At 38.3% G+C, this 22,217-nt stretch overlaps 1 protein-coding gene across 9 annotated transcripts in view; it reads left to right on the plus strand.

Annotated features, from left to right (window-relative positions):
* The window catches only part of TMPO (thymopoietin), a 35,923-nt gene that overhangs the window by 4,465 nt on the left and 9,241 nt on the right, over window positions 1–22,217 (plus strand). For 3 of the 9 annotated variants that reach the window (XM_038558730.1, XM_038558731.1, XM_038558732.1), the window contains exons 1-4: window positions 4,801–5,367; window positions 12,208–12,334; window positions 15,205–15,363; window positions 20,581–20,678. In XM_038558730.1, the coding sequence (XP_038414658.1) occupies window positions 5,089–5,367; window positions 12,208–12,334; window positions 15,205–15,363; window positions 20,581–20,678 (663 nt within the window). In that variant the 5' untranslated portion in view covers window positions 4,801–5,088. Of the gene's footprint in view, window positions 1–682; window positions 813–2,681; window positions 2,796–4,800; window positions 5,368–5,591; window positions 5,742–10,418; window positions 10,549–12,207; window positions 12,335–15,204; window positions 15,364–16,438; window positions 19,346–20,580; window positions 20,679–22,217 lie in introns of those variants that run through there. The other 6 variants (XM_038558727.1, XM_038558725.1, XM_038558726.1 and 3 more) reach the window with 5 other exon arrangements.

Genomic DNA, 22,217 nt, shown 5'->3' on the forward strand with positions numbered 1-22,217 from the left:
TTTTATGACCACGTATTTAGTCATCTACTCCGCTTGAGGTGACACCTTTAAATTCACAACCAAGCCCTCTGCAAAACGGGGTAATGAAAAACAAAAAAGTCAGCTGTACGTTTAGAACATTAAAAACTTCAAAAAGGAAAAAAAAAAAAAAAACTTCAAAAAGGAAAATGAAGGCAACTATCCAAATGATTTATGAGAAAAAAAAAGTTTCACAACAGTTTTCTGACAGTTATTCCATTGGTATGTTTTTTTCTTAAAGCCATGGCTTCACATAGAATATCTTTCCACTGTTTCCCAAGATTTTTAGGTATCAATGCTGTAACATTTTAAAGAGTTTAAAAAAAAAAGAAAACCCAATACCAAAATAAATAAAACCCAATAGCTGTTTCAACAAAAAAAAAGATAATTTTCTAAAATTTTATATTGTATGAATAAAATAAAATAAAATGCCAAGTCTTTTTTTTTTTCCAATTAAGAAATTGCACAGGGCAGTAGAATATGTGATTCTTGACCTCAGAGTTGTGAGTTTGAGCCCGATGTTGAGCAGGGAGCCTACTTAAAATGTAAAAATAATGAAAAAAAAATTAAGAAATTTCATGGGCAGTGACTCAAAGAATCAAGTCCTTGAGCAGGAGAGAAGAATGAGATCCAGAGTACAAGGGGTGGAGTTCTTTCTGACAGTTTTCTCTTCCATTGAAACAAGAAAGATGCAAGAGCAAATGAGCACGGATGTGAACTTCTGAAGTTGAGGCATTCCCTGCCGGTGGTTTCCAGTTTCTCAAGTATGATGCAAGTACACCAGCTGAAAATGGGTGAGGGTTAAAGGATATAAGAGATTTGAGTTGAGAAGCCAAGGTATGAATGGTTAATCCAGAGAATGAATAGTTTTGCCAGCCAGTATGAAGTGCTCCTGTGAGGTCTCAGATCATACATAAATTAAAACCAGTCAGCCCTGTTGTATGGTTTTTCTATAGCAGTCTTTGCTACTTGGATGCAAGCAAATGGAATGGAAAAGTTTCTTTCAGTGGGGTTCAATCCAAACAAGACTGAGGTTCTATCTTGAGAGTCCTCCAAGCAAGAAAGATAGAGACATTGGTATAAGAGGGTTGAAAATGCCTGCAAAAGAGCAATTGCAAGGATTGATCGAGGAATCTAAGTTGGGTAAATTGGAAGTGTTTATGATGCCAGAAGCATATAAATAGATTTTTTTTAGTGTTGGGCTTAATGGATTCGAAGTGTTAATAGGTCAGTGAGAGTATAATAAATGAGCTGAGGAAAAACGCTAGTGATTGACAATTGGGATACTTGAAGTTGAGACTTAGAAGGCAAAACAGTTATTGATGACAAGGCTCAAAGTTTTACCACTTGGAATGAATGGATGATATGAAATAGAGGAACAAGTTGTTGAAGAAGATGAAGAGCTAAAAAATCTAAAAGGCCAAGTGCTGAGGGTGCCTGGCTGGCTCAGTTGGAAGAACATACGACTTTTGATCTTGATCTTGGGGTCATCAGTTTGAGTCCTGTGTTGGGTGTAGAGATTACTTAAATAAATAAATCTTTAAAAAATAAAAATAAAACTAAGAGGCCAAATGCTGGTGTTGCATGGGCCATCTCTAAGAATGTTAAATTCACAGAGAATATGGACAAGGATGGTGCAGAAACCTAGAACAAGGAAAAACAGCCTATAATATCTGAGGGAGAGTGGCCAGAAGGTTGATAAATGATAAAGATGATAAAAGATGATTTACCCAGATTATATGAACTTCAAATGTTTTTGAAGGAGGAAAGAGGAAGAATAGTTTTGAAGTAGTAATCAAGAACAAAGAGGCCACCCAAACCTGTGGCCCAACCTCTTGGCCTTAAGGTACACAGGGTATGAGGAAAACATAACTCATACTTAGGAGAGTTGAAAGCAAAAATTACTTTTATCACTAAAAATTTATAGTGCTTGGGCTATAACTGGGTGCATCTAGGACAATTCCAAGTCTGAATGTGATTAGTCATGACTTTGTGATGATATGGAAAGGTGATCTCACGGTCTGATCTCTTGTGACATCAACCGTGTCTCCTGAGAAACGTAGAATCTGCACATAACCTCTAGTTCATGGTGTCTAAGGATAAGAGGAGAGATAACTAATGAAAGGGAATGAAAACGTTTTTGCTTAAGGAATATCCACGTCAAGCATCTGAATGCAGTTCTTTATGAATTATATTATCTTTTATGTTGGCTTATAGGGCATAGTACTATGTCTATTTATTTTAAAGATTTTACTTATTTGAGAGAGAGCACGGCACGCAAGTGGGGGTGGGGAAAAGCAGGGGGATAGAGACAAGCAGACTCAGAGCCCTATGTGGGGCTCAATCTCAGGACCCTACCGTCATGACCTGAGCTCAAATCAAGTTTGATGCTTAACCAACTGAGCCACACAGGCACTCCATGCTGGGTCTATTTTTTTTTTTTTTTAAGATTTTATTTATTTATGAGAGACACAGAGAGAGAGGCAGCCCGATGTGGGACTCAATCCCAGGACCCAGGACCCAGGATCACACCCGGGCTGAAGGCAGGCACTAAACCTGGGAGCCACCCAGGGATCCCCCCATGCTGGGTCTATTTAAAGCAAGTTACAAAAACAAACACCTTGCGAACTCAACAGGTGATTTTTTTTTTTTTTTTTTTTTAGCTCAAGGTCAAAAAGCAGGATGAAGTATTATCATTAAGGACTACGCAGCCTGAAAAACGGAAAAATATCTGGAGTGCAAGGGCCCTATGAAAAAAGCCACTGCACTACCCTCAGGTGAGTCTGTGACTTCAGCATTGTATTCTACTCACATCAAATTTAGGTATAATATTATCTTCAGATATCCTTCTCCAAGTATCCATTTCAGGGACCAAGCTGCTCAGGTATCCTCAGAACACAGGGCAGCTGTCAGAGCCAGGAGACCCTTCTATGTACCCACCCTGGTCAGATCATATATAGCCTTAGTAATTCTTACCCTTTTCAGGTACAGCAGCAAAACCTACCTCTGAAAAACTGTTAGTACAGTCAGGACAGAGCCAAATTCTTCAACTAGCAAGTTAACAATTTAGCACGGCCTAATTCAAAAGGGTAGAATAGACCCATCGGCTGTGGTCTTGCTGTGATTATGTATTTGTGGTGCAAAATCATGGTCCTTTAAGTCGCTGCTCAGTTCCCCTTATGAAGATAAAAGCAATTCCCTAGGTGCCCAGGGAAGCTGTGGGGAGAAAAATGAGGTAACTTTCACAAGGCATCCTTAAAATGTACAAAACAATTTGCTACTTAAAAGACAATTTTAATTTGCACTACTAGCTTATTACTATTGCTTAAATATATGTAATACTGAGAGTTTTAGAAAATAAACACAAAATTGCCCCCTAGGAAAAGAATCTATCATTAAACAGTGTCTCCTCAATTTGAACAAAATAAAATGACTTAACTCAAAATAGGGAGCATTTTTAGGGAAAGCATTTTTGTTTTATTTTATTTTATTTTATTTTATTTTAGTCTGGGGGTCTGCGTGGACCAGCCCCGCAACCCCCAGCCAAGTGAAAGCATTTTTTAAAAATTTACTCAAACAACCATGCAGAAATCAGATAACATTTTTAAAAATTTTAAGCAGCTTATAATGCAGTTTGGAGTACAGAATTCTGGGGAAATGATCAAGGAGCCCTAAATGCAAAGTCAGTTTCATTTTTTTCTTGGAAGAAAAGCATCTTGGAATGCATCTATTCGTAAGAAACACAGGTATTTGTCACCAGTGGTTATTTGTTTGCAGGAAAACGTTTTAATCTTATGAAACTTGAGACTTTTTAATGTGAATCAGTAATACGGGTGTGATTAGGGTTCCTGGCCTGACCATAGGTCACCCAGCTCTTCTATGGTTGAAATCTAGGTATGCACCATCTGTTTCCTTAAGTTGCCCATCAAGGCATTCCTAAAGGTTTCCCTTTCCCTTCGACCGGTCGTATTATGAAACATTAGGTTTGACTCAGTTACGGTTAAGATTCTTAGGGGTCTACGAATCTAATCCAGAGATGCTCTCAACAAAAATGCAATTGTGCCCCAATGTGCAAAACGAAATCCTTCAGGAACGTCCCAACCTGTAGGGCCAGAAACGAATGGAGTATTTGACGATGCAATTCTGTCACAAATTCAGGGGCATTTCAAAGTGCCCCGTAGTCGAGGTCTGGTTTTTCCTGAATTTCGGGAACAAAAGCGTTGGCCAGCAGGGACGGGGGCTGAACGGCTTGCTCGGCCCGTTCCGCCCGCAGGTGCACCGCAGCGAGGAAGATGAGCGCCGAGAAGCGCGCCCCGCTCCTTTTCTTTCCCTTCAGGGCGAGCGTCCGGGGGAGGAGAGGCTGCGGTGGTTCCCGGGCCGGCGGCGGCGGGCGGCTGAGAAAGGCCCAGCCCGGGGTGCCCGCGGCTGGCGAGGCAGGCGGCCCGTCCGAGGGCGACCGAGCCAGAGAGGAAAGCGGCTTCTCCAGCGGGGCGGCGTGGGGCGGGGCGGAGGAGGGGGCCGCACACCCGCGGGGCACGGCCGCTCCCTTAGCGGCGTCCTAGGCGGAGGGCGGGGAAGGGCGGGCGAGGGGAAAGCAGAAACGGAGCGCGCTCGGTCCGGGGCTCCCGCCCGAGCCGCTTTGAAACTGCGTCTCCACAACCCCTCGCCCCGAGCGGCGGCTAATGGAACCCGCGCGAGCGCTGCCACCAATCACGGCGCGGCTTCCTCCCGCCGCGGGCCAATGGCGGCGCGCGTTCTTGGGGCGTGGGCCAAACAGGCTGCTCCGGCCTCGCGGGTGGTGTGTGTGGGCTGGGGTTGGCGGAGGCGCCCGTCCTGGCCGCGCTGGGTCCGCACTTGTGCTCGGGCGGGGGGGCTTTTGTGTCCGGCTTCGGCCTGGCTTTGTGTGCGCGAGCGTGTGCGGTGCTCGGCGGCGCTCCTCCCGGGCGGGAGCCGTGAGACTCGGAGGCGGCAGCGCGGTCCCCCCCTCCGGCCCCGAGCGCGGCCGGAGAGCGAGCGCGCCGGCGTGAGCGGCGGCTGGGAGGGCTGCGGGCCAGGGGCTTCGCCGCCGCGATGCCGGAGTTCCTGGAAGACCCCTCGGTCCTGACGAAAGAGAAGTTGAAGAGTGAGTTGGTGGCCAACAACGTGACGCTCCCTGTCGGGGAGCAGCGCAAGGACGTGTACGTGCAGCTCTACCTGCAGCACCTCACGGCGCGCAACCGGCCGCCGCTCGCCGCCGGCGCCAACAGCAAGGGGCCCCCGGACTTCTCCAGCGACGAGGAGCGCGAGCCCACCCCGGTCCTCGGCTCCGGGGCCGCCGTCGCAGGCCGCAGCCGGGCCGCCGTCGGCAGGGTAAGGACGCCCGGCCGGGGCCACAAAGGCGGGCGGTTGTCGGTTGTCGCCGCCCCGCGCGAGCTCGCAGCCCTCCCTCCCTGGCGCCCCCCTCGGGCCTCCCGGGCGGCGGAGCGCGCGACGCCCAGAGCGGCGGGCGGGCAGGTCTGCGGGGGGCGGGGGGGCCGTGTGTGTGCCCGGTGTGCGGCTGGCCCTGGCCCTCGGGTGGCCGCGGGGAGCCCGGGCCTCGGCGGGGACTGCGCGCCCCCTCCGGGAGCCGCTCCTTCGGGAGGGTCGGCCCGAAACTGCTGGAGGTCACGTTCGAGCGCTTTTCCCGCTTTATTAACTGAAACGACTGGTAGCCGAGTCTCAGAGCGCTCCCTGGAGGGCAACTGGTGACACACTAATTTCTTACCAAAATTTGAAATAAAGAAATTCCCGCCTTTTTATGCTTTTGCATAGGGAGGGCTTTTTGAACCGTTTATGGCTTTTCTCGTTAGTGTTCGTGTTTTCCAGCAACAGGCCATCTTTTGGCGGGGCTGTGTTCTAAATTAAAGTGAGCGCTTAGGATCAGCGTCTTTAAGTGGTTGTCCTAAATGCTGAAATATTTGGAAATTCTGGTAGTTACCGAGGGCTTGGATTTTTTTTGTTTGTGTTTTGTTTTCTGGCAAATTTTGCATGAGAAAAGGAGAGATTTCGGAACCAGGAGATGCTCATTTCTTGACGTTCTGATACGGGAGTGATAGCAATTTGGAATGTCTAATCACGGTGCAATCTCAGATTGGTTCTCCCAGGTGCATATCGCGTTGGAGAATAGTTTGGTTTTTGTTCTGTGGGTTTTCATACGCTGTTTTGTTGGCGTGAACTGCCTGCTTCTCAGATTTCGAATCCTGCGGAGTGTAATTAAAACTAGTGATTGGGTGTAATAGACCTCGCTTTGTAAGACCGGTTGCGAAGTTGCGAGTTGAGTTTTGAGAAAAGTACTGCATCTTTCAAAGTTGTGCTGTTCAGCTTTTAAGAAATCTGTGCGGTGTGTTTTTCCGGATTACCAAGTAGAAATGAAAGAAAGATGCAATGTAGATTTTTAACTGAAAATCTTAGCCTGAGCTTTAGAGAAATTGAAAATCTTAAGTAAGTGGTCTGGCAAATAGTGTCAAATTCTTGTTCGTTAAAGAAAAGACCAGCTGTACCATATTGTTTCTGATGTCTTTGTGGATTTGAAGCCAGTTCAATTCTCCATAATTAAAGGAAATTTAAGAGACTTTTTTAAAATAAAAGAGAAAAAGTAAAGCATATCCGTTATCTGCTTTTCCTCAACCCCTATGAAAAAAATACTGAGACGGATTTAAAGATTTTGACAGATATGAAATCTTTTCCATTTTAATCAGTCTCCTGTAGAACCCTGTATGTCTTTTGTGTAAATGTATTATTGTTGAGCCATGGACGTACTTGGTTGTGTTTATGATATGATTATTCCTTCTTACTTGTTTTTATGATTCTTTTTGGACAGAACCCTTAATCTTGATTCTTGATTCTTGATGTTTTTCCTTCCAAAACTTTTTTCAAGAGTGTGTCCCAACTAATATAACATTGTATGTTAATTATACTTCAATTTAAAAAAAAGTATATCACAATCTACTCTTTATTCTTGGAAGGATAAAAATTTCAGTTTAGTTATCCAACGTTTTTAAATTCCTACCAAGTGGTCGTAACTACTAGAGTTTGACTTCTGCAGACCCTGCTCACTACCATAATTATTTATTTGTTGGATTTTTTTTGGATATTAATTAATCGTGTTTGTTATTTACATACTTCATCTCAGATTTCCCATGTTATCTAAGTTGGTCAGCACCACACAAATATGTTCTGGGTGGAAGGAATTAACATTTTTAGAGAATCTACAGTCTGTTGGCATGCTAAGCCCTTTATATCTCATTTAATGTTTTAATCCTTAGAAAAACTATTTCATAGCCGTAGATTCAACTCTTAACTGTCTGGAGTAGTTAAAACTCAAATGCCAGGCTCAATGGTGTCCACAACTTGAAAAAGTTAATGATGGTAGTTGGGTGGAGGTATTGTTTTCTGTTTCTTTTTTGTTTTTTGTTTTTTGTTTTTTTTTTTTTGTTTTGTTTTTGTTTTTTTACTTTTTAAGATTTTTATTTATTCATTCATGACAGAGGGAGGGAGAAGCAGGCTCCATGCAGGGAGCCCTACTCGGGACTTGATCCGGGGTCTCCAGGATCCCACCTGGATCCTGGTGGGTGAAGGCCGCGCTAAACCGCTGAGCCACCGGGGCTGCCCTGTTTTCTGTTTTAAAGCATATTAAATAAATAAAAATGACTTGTAATTGAACTTAGGAATCTGATAGACTTTATCAAGCATAGAAAAAATAATCTTAAATTTATAGGAAAAGAGCCTTAGGACATTTATAATAACCAATAAAATTATTATCCATGACATATTATTCTTATATGTGCCATATTTTATGTTGTGGCCATTGTTAGCCCCACATGTAATAATAATGTCACATTTCTTAAAGAATATAATCTAGCAGATAGTCAAAGTATGTTTGAGAGTTGTATATAAGGCAGATTTTTTTAAGTGGTAAATTTTTAACATTTTATTTTTTATTTTTTTTAAATTTTTATTTATTTATGATATTCACACAAAGAGAGAGAGAGAGGCAGAGACACAGGCAGAGGGAGAAGCAGGCTCCATGCACCGGGAGCCCGACGTGGGATTCGATCCCAGATCTCTAGGATCACGCCCTGGGCCAAAGGCAGGCGCTAAACCGCAGCGCCACCCAGGGATCCCAATTTTTAACATTTTAAAACAAATCAAACGTTACTGTGGATTTGGTCAAGGACATAGCATATACCTTCTATTTAAACATGGGTTTATAAGGAGTATTTTTAATTAAAAGGATAAACTTCCCATTTAGTCATGCCATGGTCTCTTAGATTCATTTGGTGTGATATGACAAAAATACTTGAGTGTTCAAAATTTGGTTTTGTTTTTTAACTTTTGTATCTAAGCTTTTTATTTTGTGCGTCTTGATGACACCAATGTTTTTAGGTTTTGAAATTACCTAGATTTGTTGACACAAAAATAAATATTCACAGAGTTGGCAATCTGCCTTTTCATTCCAAGGTGCAAAGCAGGTATAGCTATTTGGAATCCAGTAGAACATAGCATTCTTGAATGGTCTGATCTAGTGGATCATGAATTCTTAATAGGAAATATTTAAAGACATGCAGCAGAGGGGCAGCCCTGGTGGCTCAGCGGTTTAGCGCTGCCTTAAGCGCAGGGCTTGATCCTGGAGACCCGGGATCGAGTCCCACGTCGGGCTCCCTGCATGGAGCCTGCTTTCCCTCTGCCTGTGTCTCTGCCTCTCTCTCTCTCTCTCCCATGAATAAATAAAAATAAAATAAAATCTTAAAAAAAAAAGACATGCAGCAGAACAGTAAAAAGTATGTTAGTGATGGTAAATGTTAATTAAATCATAAATCGACTGCCATACTCTACAGTAAGGTGTTAAAGTGTAGAGACTTTCAAATCAGAGAGTTAAACAGTAGATTAAATTTCCAGGTCTATGCACATTCAGGTGACTTTGAACAATGAACATTGCCTATCAGGTGCTTTTCATCTGGAAAATAGGAATAATCTAGTAACTAGTAACTGAGGATGACAAGAGGTTGCATTTGTTAAGGTGTCTAGTGCTCAGCAGTTGATACCTATTACAACATGTGATTTCTGAATGTTTTTGTGTTTATTTAGCTCCAGAGCAATGCAATGTTACCATAATATTTTTTTCAGAATTGGAGGAGGTAAGTTTGTGAAAGTGATAGACTTAAAGTCTGTTCAAATGTTACTTTATGGCTGGAGTTAGCTGTGCAACTTTGGATTTAAGTTTTTCCTCTCCTAAAATGGGGATGTTATCTGTCTCATTTAATTTTTAGGATTCTGTAAGTTAATATACATGTAAGGAAGTTACCCAGAACACAATTTGGTATATACTAAGTGCTCAGTAGAATATATTTTATAATAATTAATAATTATTATTGTACTTCATCTTACTACTAATGGTAGAAATTTAAAAATAAGAGTAGCTGAGGGTGCCTGGCTAGCTCAGTCAGTAGAGCATGAAACTCTTATTAATCTCAGGGTCGTGAGTTCAAGCCTTACGTTGGTTGGCTTAAATTTTAAAATTTTAAAAAGTAATAAATAATAGTAGTTCATAGGTGATATTATTAAAAACAGCTGTTGGATTTTAAAGTTGAAAGAGACATTGGAGATTATCAGGTAGTTGGGAAGAAACTGGAGAACATTGCCTGGCAAATAGTAGGTAGTTGGTATTTTTGACTGAATGAAACTAAGATGTAATTGACTTGAACAAAAAACCTGCAGGCAGAAATCAGTATAAATAATGGTTCCTTCTTCTGAGTGAAGTTGCTGGCTTAATAATTATGTATAATACACCTGTCTCCCAATTTGTCTTCTTATTAAATTTGATATCATAAAAAACAGTATTACATTTCTGAAACGTTTCTCCCTGCAAATTAAAAGAAAAATCAGGTAGCTTGTTATGATTTCCTGCTTTATCTGACTTACCTTATGCAGTTTATTGGCGTCTTAAGATTTCTTTGGATAGCTGTAATGTTTCATTGTTTTAAGAAAATATAAGAGTGTTGGTTTTCTGCTTTGATTTGATAAGCCTTTGTTATTTCTATTTTTATATTTATTTATTAGAGAGGGAGAGAAGGCGTGTCTGCGCAAGTGGGGTTGGGGGGAGTGCAGAAGAAGAGAATGTCAAATGACTATCTGCTGAGTCCAGAGCCATTGCTGGGTGCGATCATATGACCCTGAGATCGTGACTTGAGCCGAAATCAGAGTCAGACGCTTAGCTCACTGAGCCACCCAGGCACCCCAGGCCTTTTGTTATTTCTTAATAAGAAATGAGTTTTTAAAAATAAGTGACTTATTTTTCCCTTCCCAGATGGCACTTTCATTCATTCAACAAAACATCTGTAAGATACCTACTCTTGTGTCAGGCAGTCTTTTTTTTATTTTAGATGCTTGGGATACAATATGAATATGACAGTGCCTCTTCTTTCTGCTACCCTCTTAAATGCTGCATCCAAAACACCTGAGATACACGTTAAAATACAGATTCTCAGGCCCAAGATTAGGACTCAGATTGGGGTAAGACTTTAAAATAGGAGTAACTTTTCCTAAAGTTTTGAAGTTTTGATAACAAACCAGACTTAGGGACTATTGCTCAAGGAATTCATCATCTGGAGAAGATAAAAGTATGTTTATAAATAGGTGAAATGTGGTGAGTGCCAAAGAAAGAGATTTCTTGAAAACCTCAGGCTGAGAAATTTAAAATCTTGGGTGTTTTCAAAAAAAAAAAATCTTGGGTGTTTTCTTGATAGTAAAATTTGAAAATTTTTATGATGGGAGGGATTATCTACCAGTAATCTGTACTTGACTGCTTTTCTTTAAAGTATGTTAATACAAGGGAGATTTCCCAATTATCCACAATTTTTGGAAAATTCAAGTAGGTCACTAACACAGGATTTGGTCTATTTGACTTTTTTTTTTTTTAGTCTTTTTCTCTATAAAGAATTCAAGGCTATGATACATAGAACTCTTGAACTCTTGGCAACTATTTTGACATCAGTGTGTAAGTTGCTTAAAGATTTGAGCCTGATTGTATATCAGTGCAATAATTAAAGCCTTCTGAAAATATCTTCACTAAGTTTCATCATCATCTTTTAAAGATTTCTCTTGAATTGATGTTATTGTTCTTATTAGCAGTTATCCTTAAAAAATAATTTCTCATAATGTTGCTTTGGCAAAAAATAGAAATTCTAATACATGGCCAAATCATGTCTGATTTTTATTTTTCCCCCTCAGCATCATTGAAAGTAAGCAGTCCATACAACTGTGGTTTCACCATTTTATATAAAATATTTCTAGGATACAATATTGACTCATTTGCTTTAGATAGCAATTTGGGCCTAAACTGACTTTGATATTTGTGGCCATTTTTTGTTGTTGTTGTTGTTGTTCAGTTCTCTGATGCTTTCTGGGATTACTGAGGCATTTTGTAAGACTGTCTGCCATAAGCCTAGAAAGCATCCATACTTCTACCCTCTTCTCTTGTTTATCCTTGGAAGTTTAAATAGTTTTTCCAGTGAATACTGCCATTGCTTAGGTTATTTTTAAAAATTATTTTGAAATTTCTTTCAAAGCTTGTTCCATGTTTTTTCACCTTTTCTAAGTGTGAAATGGCCACATAGTACTAAGTGTGATGACAAAGCTGTGTCAAGAGGTGATAGCCATGAGGTTTGACTTCCTTCATGGGTCAAAAACTGGCTACTAAAGTCTCTGTATTTCAAGAATATTCATTTGGACTTCTTAAATTCTGATATGCTTATTTAAAGGAAATCATTCTTAAATATAAAAGTATTATCTTCATGTTAAATCTTAAACTTTCATAGAATAAACTTTTAAGGATTATTGAAAGAGGCCAGTAGTAAATGATTATCTGGGTGAAAATGTTTAATCCCATTCTACTTACCCTTGAGTTTTTGATGCCATCACCTCCTCTTTAGATAGGTTAGCCAAAATTGACTATTTAAATAGTGTGTATCTTTAAAATTTGAGTTATCATCATTGAACTTATAAAATATCTTCAAATAATGAGTTGCTTTTAATCTAGTTGATTGCTAAGGCCTAATAAACCTTTAGATCTGACGGAGGGTGAATTTGCATGTTTATTGTATATAATCTTACTTATAAAGTAGGTGAACATTTTTTAACTCTGTGGAAATGATAACTGGACTTTATTTACAGAAAGCCACAAAGAAAACTGATAAACCCAGACCAGAAGATAAAGATGATCTAGATGTAACAGAGCTCACTAATGAAGATCTTCTGGATCAGCTTGTGAAATATGGAGTAAATCCTGGTCCTATTGTGGGTAAGTTGGTAAAATTTCAAGTAGCTTTTCGGTGAGTGCCACACATTGCTTTCCTGTCTTTTCTAGCAGTTGGATTTGGGATTCTAAGGAGCAGCATTTCTTTAATATGACCAGACATAATTTCCTTAACTATAAATGAAGAAAATGAGAGAAATGAACTTAGATAATCTCAAGATTCTCTATTGTTGAAATTGTTTCATATGGTGTTCATGTCACAACTACCTGGTGAGATATAGGGATCTTACATTACAGTTGAGGAAAATCTGAAGTGACATAATTAGCCAGATTCATCCAAGTCATTAAATTGGTGACAGGCTTATTAATACAACTCAGGTTAATTGATTCCTAGCATTTTCAGTTACATTAAAAGTACCATTTTTGAAGTCTTGTTTTGATTGAATTCAAGAATGATCCCTAAAAGAAAAACTAACAAGAAAACTTGGGGCTGGGATCCCTGGGTGGCGCAGCGGTTTGGCGCCTGCCTTTGGCCCAGGGCGCGATCCTGGAGACCGGGGATCGAGTCCCACATCGGGCTCCCGGTGCATGGAACCTGCTTCTCCCTCTGCCTGTGTCTCTGCCCCTCTCTCTCTCTCTCTCTGTGACTATCATAAATAAATTTTAAAAAATTAAAAAAAAAAGAAAACTTGGAGCTAAATCCACTAGATTTCCATCATTTGGTTGCCATTGGTGATTTTGTCTTAATTTTGGAGGGTCTTGACAGTAACCTCAAGATGAGAAATGTCTGTCTTGATCTTCTGGGTTATGTAAAAATTTGAACACTGGACAAACCACAAGAGACTCTTAACCATAGGAAACAAACTGAGGGTTGCTGGAGGAGGGAAGGGTTGGGTAACTGGGTGATGGGCATTAAGGAGGGCATGTGATGTAATGAGCACTGGATGTTATATACAACTGATGAATCACTAACTCTGTCTCTGAAACTAATAATACACTATATGTTAATTGAATTAAGATTTTTTTGAAAAGAATTTTTATGTATTTATTCGTGAGAGAGAAAGAGAGAGGCTCCCTGCAGGGAGCCTGATGTGGGACTCGGTCCAGGAACTCTGGGATCATGCCCTGAGCCAAAGGCAGATGCTCTACCACTGAGCCACCCAGACATCCCTTGAATTGAGATTTTTAAAAAATTTGAACACTGGGGATTTGGGGATTTTTTTTCTATAGGTGAAGTTGCAAACAATTTAGAATGTTGTCTTTCGTTTTATTTAGCATACTACTTCCAAGTAGCTGGTAATAAGCCTATGAATATAATTGCCAACAGACATTTGATAGCTTTTTAAATTTTTCATTTAAAATTCCAAAAGAGAGGGATGCCTGGATGGCTCAGTGGTTGAGTGTCTCCCTTTGGCTCAGGACAAGATCCCAGAGTCCCTGGATCGAGTCCCACCCACATCAGGCTCCCCTCAGGGAACCTGCTTCTCCCTCTGCCTATGTCTCTGCCTCTCTCTCTCTTTGTCTCATGAATAAATAATAAATAAAACCCTTTAATAAAATTCCAAAAGAGCAATGCTGCAAAAATGTATATTATATATTAGTATGTGTTAAGTTACATATTGGGTTTTCCCAGCTTTTTTTGAGGTATAATTGACAAATTATATATATATTTAGTGTGTGTAATTTGGTGTTTCTAAATTATTTATTGGGAAGCGATCACTGTGATCAAGCCAATTAATATATCCATCACTTCACAGTTTTGAGTTTGAATGTGTGATGAGAGAGCACTTATGATCTACTTTCGCAGATGTCGAGTATAGTAACTATAGCCCATTCTGTATGTTAGATTTCTAGAACTTAGTCATCTTTCAGAAATTTTGTATACTTGACCAACATCTTTCCACTTCCCCCTCCCTAGCTATTCATCTTACAACTACGTATATAATATTTTGAGATCTTTTTCTAAAATATGTATATTATTTTATTCATCTTATAGAAACCAGAGAGGCATATAATAAGTATAAAATAGAAAATAAAAGCTATTTTTGGCTTTAAATTGGCATTCATGTTGAAATGTGTTTAAAATGTGTTTATAATCAATTTTACCTTGCTATCTAATTGATGATGTAATTTCTGTTTGTGGCACACATTTTCCATAAAAGGTCGTTTTAATCACAAGGTAGTTATATCTAAATGTGATTTAACACCTTAAATTTATACAGTGTTATATGAAAATATATTCAACTAAAAAAATGATTTATATGACTTCTCTTTTCCCATAATTAAATGGCTCTTTTTAGGCATATTAATATGAGAGAGGTGGGGTTTTAATTAAAGTATTCAGAGGAATACAGTTTGTTTATAAAAATGATTTTTTTCTACAAGGCAATATTTTTCTACGTAGGAATGGGAAAAATATACAAAGTCCAAGACTTTTCAGTCAAAAATGCTTGGTTGTACATGGTTCTTTAGTAGGTGATCTATAATAAGATTTGTATCAATCTATGTATTCCATGTTACTAATAGAAACATTGTAGGGATCCCTGGGTGGCGCAGCGGTTTGGCGCCTGCCTTTGGCCCAGGGCGCGATCCTGGAGACCCGGGATCGAATCCCACATCAGGCTCCCGGTGCATGGAGCCTGCTTCTCCCTCTGCCTGTGTCTCTGCCTCTCTCTCTCTCTCTCTGTGACTATCATAAATAAATAAAAATTAAAAATATTAAAAAAAAATTGTAATCATGTATTAAGATCTCAGAAAAACCCCTATTTTAGAAAAGAATCCTTTATATAGTATTTTAAAGCACTTAAGTGTAGAAAAGGAAAGAGTGAATGTAACATTTTAATGTTGCTAAAGACCATGAGCAGGATCTTAAATAAAACAGTACAGATGCTCAAGTAAGTTCTGCCTTAATACAGGAACAACCAGGAAGCTATATGAGAAAAAACTGTTGAAACTGAGGGAACAGGGAACAGAGTCAAGATCTTCTACTCCTCTGCCTACGATTTCTTCTTCAGCAGAAAATACAAGACAGAATGGAAGTAATGACTCTGACAGATACAGTGACAACGAAGAAGGTAAAATTTTAAATGATGTTAACCAACTGTATGTAATTTTTTTCCAGACTCGTAAGATACAGTAACCCTGAAGAAGATACAATTTTAAATAATATCACCAAGTTATATGTGATTTTTGTTCATATCATCAATAATCCTCCCAAGTAATTCGATTTAAATACCTTTTGTTGAGAATTCTAAGAAACAGAAAACTACAAATGTCTCATTGGTTTTGGTTTTGTTTTTGGGGGTACCTTTATCTTTTTTGCTTCAAATTTCATTTTTCTAAAAGAATAAAATATTAAAAATAAAGATGTTTTCCCCACTTACCCTTTCCAAGTATTAGCAACACAGAGGCTACCACTGTCATTAATTTGATGCTTATCTTTCCAATCCATTTTAAATACTTTTTGAATTCACATCCTGAGATCAACACCTGAGCTGAGATAAAGAGTCAGATGCTTAACCGACTCGGTCACCTAGGCACCCCTGAACACTTTTTCATATGCATCTTATACATGGTACTATTTTGAACTTAAATACCATGCTAAGTCTTATCACTTACTTTTCTTTATTCTATTATACTATTGAGATCTCATCTTACTGATTAATTACGTATGTGTCCAGTTTATTAGAATTAATACATAGTCCTAGTATTTATAATATGGTGTATATGCTCTGTTCTCTTTTGCTAAGCGTTTAAATTTATAGTTTTTGCTAGATAATGTGATTTCAAGGCAGCTATGAAGCACATATTTTGACGTATTTCTAGTAGACTATTTTAAGAAAATTTGACCATGATATTTAAGTATTTTTTGAAAGTAGTACATGAAATTAATGTTCTTTCTATAAAAGAATGCTTGATATTTATAAAGTTTTAATTCATTTGACTTGTTTGTCAATTTATGATTATTTAACCCAAATTGCTTATATCTTCATAAGCATTGCCTGCCAGGGCACAGTGTGTTGAATTGGTTGTTCAGAATATGAAATATAGTCTTTTCCTTCAACAGCACTATGTTAGCAAGGAGGCAAAGAATAAAATCAGCTTGAACACAAGTAATGCTTAAACTTCCTGCCTCTTTTGCCTCTACAGGAAAGAAGAAAGAACACAAGAAAGTGAAGTCCACTAGGGATTTTGTTCCTTTTTCTGAACTTCCAACTACTCCCTCTGGTGGATTTTTTCAGGGTATTTCTTTTCCTGAAATCTCCACCTGTCCTCCTTTGGGCAGGACTGAACTACAGGCAGCTAAGAAAGTTCATACTTCTAAGGGAGACCCACCTAGGGAACCTCTTATTGCCACAACCTTGCCTGGCAGGGAACATTTGCAGAAGTTAGCCTCTGGAGGGAATTTGTTTACTTCCTCCAAGTCTAGCCATGGTAGATGTTTAGAGAAAAGTTCTTCGGCATCTTCTCAGCATGAACTCGCTGCCATGTTGGTCTCTGCTGCAGCTTCTCCTTCACTGATTAAAGAAACCACCACTACTTGCTATAAAGATATAGTAGAAAATATTTATTGTGGCGAGAAAAGTGGAATTCAACCATTGTGTACTGAGAAGTCCCATGTTTTAGATCAGTCAGTTCTCTCTAGTGACAGGAAAGGGCTAGAGGAGTCCGAGAGTTCACAAATAATTTCTCCTCCACTTGCTCAGGCAATCAGAGATTATGTCAATTCTCTGTTGGTCCAGGGTGGAGTAGGTAGTTTGCCTGGGACTTCAAACTCTACACCCCCAATGGATGTAGAAAACAGATGGAAGAGAATTGATCGATCTAATTATCAAGACACTGAATCCCTGTCTCCTCCACGAAAATTCCCTAGACTCAGTGAAAAGTCAGTAGAGGAAAAGGATTCAGGTTCCTTTGTGGCATTTCAAAATACACCTGGATCTGGAGTGATGTCATCTTTTGCCAAAACTGTTGTCTCTCATTCACTCACCACCTTAGGCATGGAAGTGTCTAAGCAATCACAACATGAGAAAGTAGATGCCCCAGAACTATCTTTTCCCTTCCATGAATCTATTTTAAAAGTAATTGAAGAGGAGTGGCAGCAAATTGACAGGCAACTGCCTTCATTGGCATGCAAGTATCCAGTATCTTCCAGAGAGGCAACACGGATATTATCAGTTCCAAAAGTAGATGATGAAATACTGGAGTTTATATCTGAAGCCACTCCACCAGTAGGTACTCAGGCAGCTTCCACGGAGTCTTGTGATAAACAGTTAGACTTAGTACTTTGTAGAACATATGAAGCTGCAGCATCAGCATTGCAGATTGCAACCCATACCGCCTTTGTGGTTAGGGCTCTGCAGGCAGACATTAGTCAGGCTGCACAAATTCTTAGCTCAGACCCTAGTCATATGCACCAGGCACTTGGGATTCTGAGCAAAACATATGATGCAGCCTCATTTCTTTGTGAAGCTGCATTTGATGAAGTAAAGATGGCTGCCCATAGCATGGGAGCTTCCACTTTAGGTCGCCGCTATCTCTGCCTGAAGGATTGTAAAATTAATCCAGCTTCTAAAAATAAGCTGGTTGTTACTCCTTTTAAAGGTGAAACCTTATTTGGAGGAGAAGTATACAAAGTAACTAAAAAGCGTGGAAATAAACGCTAATTAAGTTAAGAATAAAAGACACCTATTTGATCTTTGATAATGGGGAACTTAGAAGCTTCTCTAAGAATTTCAATTGCTTTTATGCAAAAATTTTCTTTGAAGATCTTTATAGTTTCCAGATTGGGCTATTTTCAAAGTCAAACTTCTACCCATCAAATTACAGTATAAAAGTAATAACAAGTCACATTTTTTGCCTCATACAGGTCACTCTAACCTATTAAGATTTTACAATTCTCCAAAACTAAGAAAATGCAATTAATTAGAATATAAGTGAGTCTTCACTGATTTAAATATTACTATATATCTTTATTTTCTGGAACTTGGCTACGTTTTTTTTCTTTTATTCTCAGTTTTGTGTTTTTTACCTCTGTATTCCCTCATACTATTCTAGATCAGTGCAATTCAAAGTGCCAGACTGCAGATGGTTACTAATTCATAGACAAGAGAAGTGTGCACCAGAATTTGGATCTAGAGACACTTCTTAAATCGATGACAGGGTTTAGTTTTATGGCAAACTTTTATTGATAAAAACTGTGTGCCAATTTACATTCTGGTACAAGTGTCTCATTTCTTTAAGGACTGGTAGCAAACAGTTCATGGACCACACCTTGCAAAATCTACTCTAAATCATAAAATTCTGGAATAGTGCATTCTCACTGTCACTATAGTTTGTCCGATGAACTAGACACTGGGAAAGTGGCCCTTTTTTTTTTTTTTTTTTTATAACACTTTCAAGTTATGTTATGGTTCATGGATGATTAGGCTTAATCTAAATTCTAAAAGCAAATTTATTTTAAATTCTTGAGAAATCATACTATATTCCTTTGTATAAAGCAGTATATTCTGTGTTTTCATTTCTCTGATTGTAAGATAAGTAACTGTAGAGGCATTTAATAACCAAATTTCTTTGTATTTTTATGGAAAATAGTAGTATTAAGTATCAGCAAAATACAGTCCCTTTGGTAGTCCTGGCCATCGCTATATTCTTAGTATTCATGTCCATCTTTGCAGCTTCCTGGGAGTAATTTTGTTATTTGTCTTCTGGAATGTACATGTATACATGTACCTACTAAGTGCTATGTGATTTTTTTTTTAATGTATTACTGTAGAATCTTTCTGCAAATTCAATAAAGTTATAATTTGAACAGTTTTGTGTGGTCTCCAGAAACATGTTGTATGTGTGTTTTTTATTCTTGGAGTTGCAACAAATTTAGATATTTATACATGGACATCCCTTTTCCATTTCTTCATTGAAACTCACTTGAGATTCCAATGGTGTAGTTGAAAATATTCTAATTATCATTGTGTGGTTTTTCTTCTATTAAAGACCATGTTTTTATTGGCTGTTGGAATTTAAATCAGAGGAATAAATTTGTAACCAGCTACCTTATTTGTTTAATCAATTTCTGCTTGATTACTACTGGGTTCTTTACTTTGTCATTTCTAATTCTTAGATTCTGAGTTAATAAAACATGAGGTTAAAAAAAATAAATAAAACATGAGGTTTATAATGCTAATGATTGTCCAAAACATAATATATCATAGATCCATTAATAGATGCTTGGGGAGGTGAAGGTGGGGCTGATACCTTAATCCTAAGTAAAATTGAACTATTTAAATTAGCCTGGTAAAAATCACTAATTTGGGGGGAAATTGCAAGTAGACTCTGGACTAAGACTAGATAGCAAAACAGAACTATCCTGATTACTTTTTAGCACCAGTGCATTGAGTTCATGCAAAACTAAGCTTTTTGTTTAAGAATTGATTCCATTTCTTTTTCTTTCTTTCTCTCTTTTTTTTTTTTTTTAAGAATTGACTCCGTTTCTATCTCTGGTAGGAAAGTAATCTAACTTAAGTTTTAGGTAATACAAGTTTTAGTAGTAACAATGGACATTAATTTTGCTATGTTGTTATGATAAATGGCCATAGAAAGGTGGAGGTTAACTAAAACTTTTACAGGTCTTTAAAAATCTAGCTCTTCAGGGGCACCAGGCTGGCTCAGTTGGTAGAGAGCAGTGACTCTTGGGGTCTACACCATGCTGGGTGTATAAAACTGGGAAGAAGAAAAAAAAAAAAGCAAAAAACACAAAGTAGTTCTTCACATGGTGATAAAAATCAAGGCAAGGACAATGGAATATTGAAGACTATAAAAAGATATATTTGAGTTGTTTGGCATTGTGGTGATATTGTAATTAATATATATGCACTAGCTTCTTAAAGAAATGTTATTTTTATTAAAATGGAGAGGAGGAAGAAAAGTGACCTGTGAGTTTTATTTTCCTTACCTCCTCAGTTATACCAAGGTGGTTTCTTATGACAAGCCTCCATGAACAGTTTGAATTCACTTTATGTTTTAGGCTATTCCAGAAAAAGGAAAGAATAGGAAGAAGTGGTGATCAGATTAAGGAGTAGGGGAGTAAACATGGGATAAAATAAGAATGGGGAAGTAGTTTTCAAAGACAGAAATTGCAGCTGAACAGTCATGGTTGATTGAGGTAATAACTAATAGGCAAACTTGTTTTACCCAAGAATGTACCTAAAACCAAGGTTCCAGGGTAATGTTAGGATGACCTTGTAGTTTACTGTGTATTTCAGAGAGTAATGTTTCTCCGATGTTATTTCCAGACTCTAAAATAGAGCTCAAGCTTGAGAAGAGAGAGCCACTAAAAGGCAGAGCAAAGACTCCAGTAACACTCAAGCAAAGAAGAGTTGAACACAATCAGGTATCTTTAGTTTTATGATCGCTGTGTTCAGGTGTAAGTAATCTGACAACACTAATTTGCTTGCGTCCTAGCCTTTGGTTAAATTCCAGCACAGTCAATGAAGTGTTCATTCCATTGTTCATCAAATGGCATTAGAAATCTAAACTTCATGTTTTTTGTCAGTAGTGTAGCCTGTGCTTACTGCTAAAGCAAGTGTTAATAAGTGTCTCATTTGTGTTTGATTCTGTGCTAATAAGCATGGTTCAAAGCCAGTCCTATTGCCTTTTAAGGGAAATATTTTAAAAGGTGGAAATAAATGCCTAAGCATAATTTTTTTTAAAGGAAGGGGAAAGGATTTTATATTTAATCTTTGTCTAGATTCGTAACTTTGCTTTTACTTCTGCTTGTCTCCTGTGGCTTTTTCCTTGACTCTGAAGCTAATCCGTTCCTAAGACCCCACTTTTCTTCCCCTTTCTGAGGTGAAAATTTATCTGTCTCATTGTGGAGGCAGGATACAGTTTTTCAAGAGGAAAATGTAGGAAATAGAACTAAAAAGCATAATTTACAGAGAACAAATTATTGACTAATCTAGCATTGATTTGGCTGACCTTTATAAGATAGCTATCCCTGGAGTCATTTTCCTTATCATTTTGTCTAGTTGGTTATTTATCTTTTCTTTGTCTTGTGTCAGTTGGTTATTTATCTTCTGTCATTCTAAAGTCACACATCCTCAGAGGAAGTTCTTGATTTCTTAAGCCATGTCTGTCTTGGTTTGATATACTTGATAAGTTGAATTTCAGAATTATTTGTTAGAGATAAGCTTGGTGATTATGGAGAATGTATAGAGCACTCAGTGAAATATTGTGTTTAATATAGAACCAAATACTGGAATAAAAATATTATTGCCCTTTTATCTAGTATTACTAGGGAAGAGCTACAAGGTCATGCTGAAGAATAAGAAAATAACAGAGCAAGAGAAACTAGGAAAATCCAGTGAAGGACAATGAAATAGACAAGCATGGAGAATTGTAGTTCATAGTATAAAAGCAGAATGGTATGGAGCCATCAGGAATGCTCGACTGGTCAGATAACAGGTTAAAAGGCAGGATGAAGGATGGTATTAAAGATGGTTTGAGTTGGGGAATATAAACTGAGGGACAGGATAAAAATAGATTTAGGAGATGACGATGGCCTCATACAAAATTTAGAACATTAAAATCAGAGGGAAGAGTTTAATGACCCTCTAGTCACAGAGCTTCACAAGTTTTAAACATTTTACTAGTTTTGTTTCATCTTCATCTGTACTCCAGCTTTTTAAATTCCTTTTGGTTTTGTTATTTTGCTTTTTCCTGGAATATATTAAAGCGAGTCTCTGACATTTCACCTGTTAAAATGTCAGTATTTCAATATATATCTCTAAAAGATAGAAACTATTTCATGTAAACATACATAACAATGCTATTATCATACCTAATAAAATTAATAATTCTTTCATATCTACTCTGTTCAAATTTCTCCAGTTTCAGAAATACTCTCATGATTAAATTACTCAAATCAGGA

This window comes from Canis lupus, chromosome 15, assembly GCF_011100685.1.
Source record: "Canis lupus familiaris isolate Mischka breed German Shepherd chromosome 15, alternate assembly UU_Cfam_GSD_1.0, whole genome shotgun sequence".
Classification (NCBI taxonomy): Eukaryota; Metazoa; Chordata; class Mammalia; order Carnivora; family Canidae; genus Canis; species Canis lupus.